Source organism: Ceratosolen solmsi, unplaced genomic scaffold (genome assembly GCF_000503995.2).
Source record: "Ceratosolen solmsi marchali unplaced genomic scaffold, CerSol_1.0 scaffold108, whole genome shotgun sequence".
Lineage (NCBI taxonomy): Eukaryota > Metazoa > Arthropoda > Insecta > Hymenoptera > Agaonidae > Ceratosolen > Ceratosolen solmsi.
This window is the reverse complement of record NW_011948461.1, coordinates 45,542-49,354: the sequence shown is the minus strand read 5'-3', so window position 1 is coordinate 49,354 and position 3,813 is coordinate 45,542. Positions and strand designations below refer to the sequence as shown.

The following is a 3,813-nucleotide window of genomic DNA, read 5'->3' as shown; positions in this document are numbered from 1 at the left end:
TTTAAAATAAATATATTATATTTTTCAGCCTTGTCCGTTATTGATTTCCTTTAAAATTATCCTGCCGAGAGACTAATCCACTGAACTATTGAATTGGCAGTTCGAGCCATAAGCTAACCCTTTAAATCTGAAAACACATATATATGAACTTGTAAAGTTTTTTGCAAAATAAATTTTCACAGTATTAATATATATAAAATAGTCACGGTGTATATTATAACATATGGAAATTAGTATGAATTATTTTTGTATTTTTTATTTTTTTAGATTTAGAAACTGTTGAATTACTAGAAATTATCTGTTCTCTTAACGAAGCCTTTCCAAACTATAGTTTATATAATGCCATAAATAAATGTGTGACACCATTAGGAAAAAAATTATTACGTACATCACTTCTTCAACCATTACATGATGTAACTCTTTTAAATAAACGAATTAAATGTGTCTTAGAACTTGTTTCAAATCATTCACTTCTTCTAAGCTTACAGGTGAATTATATAAATTATTATATAAATTTGTGAATTATATAAATTATATAATATTATTGAATTAGAGTATTTTCCAAGACTTTAGGCTCTCGGAAATGTATAAGACTTCCAGCTCTCTAATTTGACTCTAAGGCATAAATCATTGCTAATCCATACAAAATTAGAGATCAGGATTGACGTACCGAGCAATGAGAATTTATTGCTTTGTTTAATATATGATTCCATTACATTTAAATTTATTATAATGCGTAATATTTGAAGTAGTCGCTACGATAATTCTCGATTTATTGAAAACCTTATAGGCTTTATTATTTATTATTATGCGTATCTGCATAGCGACAAAGGAAGATTTTCGAACCTACTGAAGATTACTTTCCGAGAATTTGACAAAATCTTCAAAAATTACATACTCTAAATGTACGAAATCGTATATAAGGAGATACAGATGAAGAAGAAAACCAGTCTTGTTGAGTAAGTGAAAGTGAAATAGTGCAAGTCATAACAGTGAAAGTTCTACATGTCTTTCAACGGGAATCCGTGCAAGATATATTTATTTGTTTACAATATTTATTATCTATTACTGGCTAACTATCGGTGCGACCTCCGCAACTTGACTCTAGGCAAATTGCATTAAGGGCGACGACATAGTCTGGCATCACAGCGAGCTACTTATCATCATTTATTGTTATTACGACATATCGCCGACATCATCGGGGAGACCTCTGCAACTTGATTCTTATCAGAATGCGGAAGAGGGCGCCGATACTGTCCGATACCTCGAGATAGACTATCGTCACCTCTGCGCAGCATCGGCAGTATCAGCCAGGTCTCTGGCACCTGATTATTATCAGACCGTAGAAGAGGCAGCCGATACTGTTTGATGGCTCCGACTGTGCCATTATTAGCACGACACAGCGGCGACCTTATCAACCAGGCCTCTGCATCTTGATTATTATCAGACTGTAGAAAAGGCCACCGACATTGACCAGATAGTCCCTACAATTCATATTTACAATGAGAGCGCTCATGATCACGCGTCTCTCGCGACTTCTCCTTCGGTAATTACTGTTACGTTTCGCTAGTACAATTAAACGCCAAAAAGCTTTTTGGCGATGAATGATAGCTCCGAGCCTGGGTCAATGAGAAGTCGAGCTTGCGCTGTCATGTGCCCGTTCGAATTTCTGCTATGGCTGTGGCTAATAAAGTCAAATTGGTATAATCTTGTTCGATGATTGTCTCCTCATCTCTGCTGGCGGATGGAATAGCCTTCTTGAGAGTGGATTCATTTTGAAATGCATCATGTAACATTGTGTTATGGTGACCTTGATATTTTTTGCATCTAGAATGTGTGTTGCATCAGCCATTCTTGTGACGACATAAACAGTTTACACATACTGATCGCTTTTCTACAAGATTTTTCTTTTCTACTTTTGACATATTATTGAACAACTCACATTGGAAGATTGGATGCCTTTTGTCACAGCATAGGCAGCCTCTTGGCTTGTGTCGAGGGGTGTACCGACTCGGTGTGAATTTTTTATTACCCACCTGATAGCAGTTTCAGTACTTCTTTGAAGAGGAAGAGGGCCTCGTCTGTTGAGACCTTGTAGGTGGCGATTTTCGGGGACATGCAGGAGTTACTGTCACTCGTTCGCCTGGTTCAAGAGATCTCACTCTTGTGGTGAGAAAGGTTTTCAATTGATCTAGACGAGGGTAGGCGGTGGATGTTCCTAGCGAAGCTTCCCATAACTCAACTGTAGTGCGGTCAAAGTATAATGAGATTTGATGTACAAAAATGTAATTCCACAAATCTGGTTGTATATTCAGCGAAAGGAGGTGTTTCATTGCCTCTTATGATATTTTGGCAAGGTTTCGCAAGACCTCTGTATCACCCTTTACTGGTTTTACGAGAGGAAAGATTTTAAGAAGGCAGGCACGGATCGATTGGCGTGGGTTTCTGAACTGATCTGTGAGTGTTTCCCATGCCGGCATAAAGGATTCTTTAGTGAGCGGGTATCCCTTTATGAAGGGTAGAACTGATTCGTCCACTGAAGTGAATAGGTAGTGCAACTTTTCCACTTCACTAATTTCCTTGCTTTTTAAAACGAGTGCTTCGAAGAGAACACTGAATGCATCCCAGTCTTCTTGCCGTCTACTGAATTTGGGTAACTTAATCATTGGTAATCGGCTTCCGGTTGTTCTTATAGGATGCAGTGTGGGATGTTGCTCATTGCACTCGATCATGAATCTTTGGCGAAGTATTCTGATAATTCCTCGTGTGGTTACAAATTGGGGGTTTCGATTGGGGCTGGCAGGCCTGATATGTCAATATGGGCCTTGTTCGTCTGCTCGATTCCTTTAATCTGTTATCTGACGATGAGACTATCCGGCCCGAAGGACCAAATGTTCGATTTTAAAGGTTTAGTTTATGGCTCGAACTACCAATTCAATAGTTCAGTGGATTAGTTTCTCGGCAGGATAATTTCAAAGGAAATAATAATTGACAAGGCTGAAAAATATAATGTATTTAGTAAAACAAGGTTTATTGTTGAAAAAGATTATAATAATATTTCACTTTGGTAAAGAGAGAAATAATTCTATTGAAGTAGTGAGGGTGTATTCTTGTCCTCTTGAATTATTGGATATTCTATGGATATTACTGTCTTGAAGTTGCGGTAATGCTGATGTTGTAAATATCAGCTGATGTCGTCAGTCAATCATGCTTGTAAGGTAGCATGAGAAGGTGGTAGTGGAATCAAGTATGGTTGATGTATGAATAACTATACTTGATATGGTGTAAGATGTTTAATAGAATAGGTTAAGTAATCAATTGTATCTTTATTATTTAAGGGTAGCTGTAGAAGAGCTAGTCACACGTAAGAGCGATTAATAGTAAGGTTTCTATCTCTTGAAGGATGTAATAATCTATATTTATAATCTATTAGTCGATCTGTTGTTGTTCTTTGTGACAATGTGCTTAAGGCATAGCGACTCTTGCGTCAGCTGTTGATGGCCTGTACGATATCGAAGTGTTAGTTTGAGAGAGCGTAAGTGTGCTCTATTTCTGCCAGAGGTCCTGAATGATTCCAAGATGGTCTTCGAAAGAGTGTACGTTTGCCCTCTCTCTGGTGTGCCTTATTGCTGCTAGAGAGCCTGAATGGTTCCGAAGTGTTCTTCGAGAGAGCGTAAGCTTACCCTCTCTCTGCTAGCGGGCCTGTACAATTCCGAAGTGTTCTTCGCAAGAGCGTAAGGTTGCCCTATCGCCTCTTATGGGCGTGTACGGTTCGAAGTGTTCTTCGAAAGAGTGTAAGTTTGCCCCAGTTGT

The 3,813-nt window shown here is 38.3% G+C and overlaps 1 protein-coding gene across 1 annotated transcript in view; it reads left to right on the top strand.

Annotated features, from left to right (window-relative positions):
• The window catches only part of LOC105366914 (mutS protein homolog 4-like), a 53,987-nt gene that overhangs the window by 13,527 nt on the left and 36,647 nt on the right, over positions 1-3,813 (top strand). Inside the window, 1 exon segment of the mRNA XM_011505520.1 lies at positions 268-488. Coding sequence (XP_011503822.1) covers positions 268-488 — 221 coding nt within the window.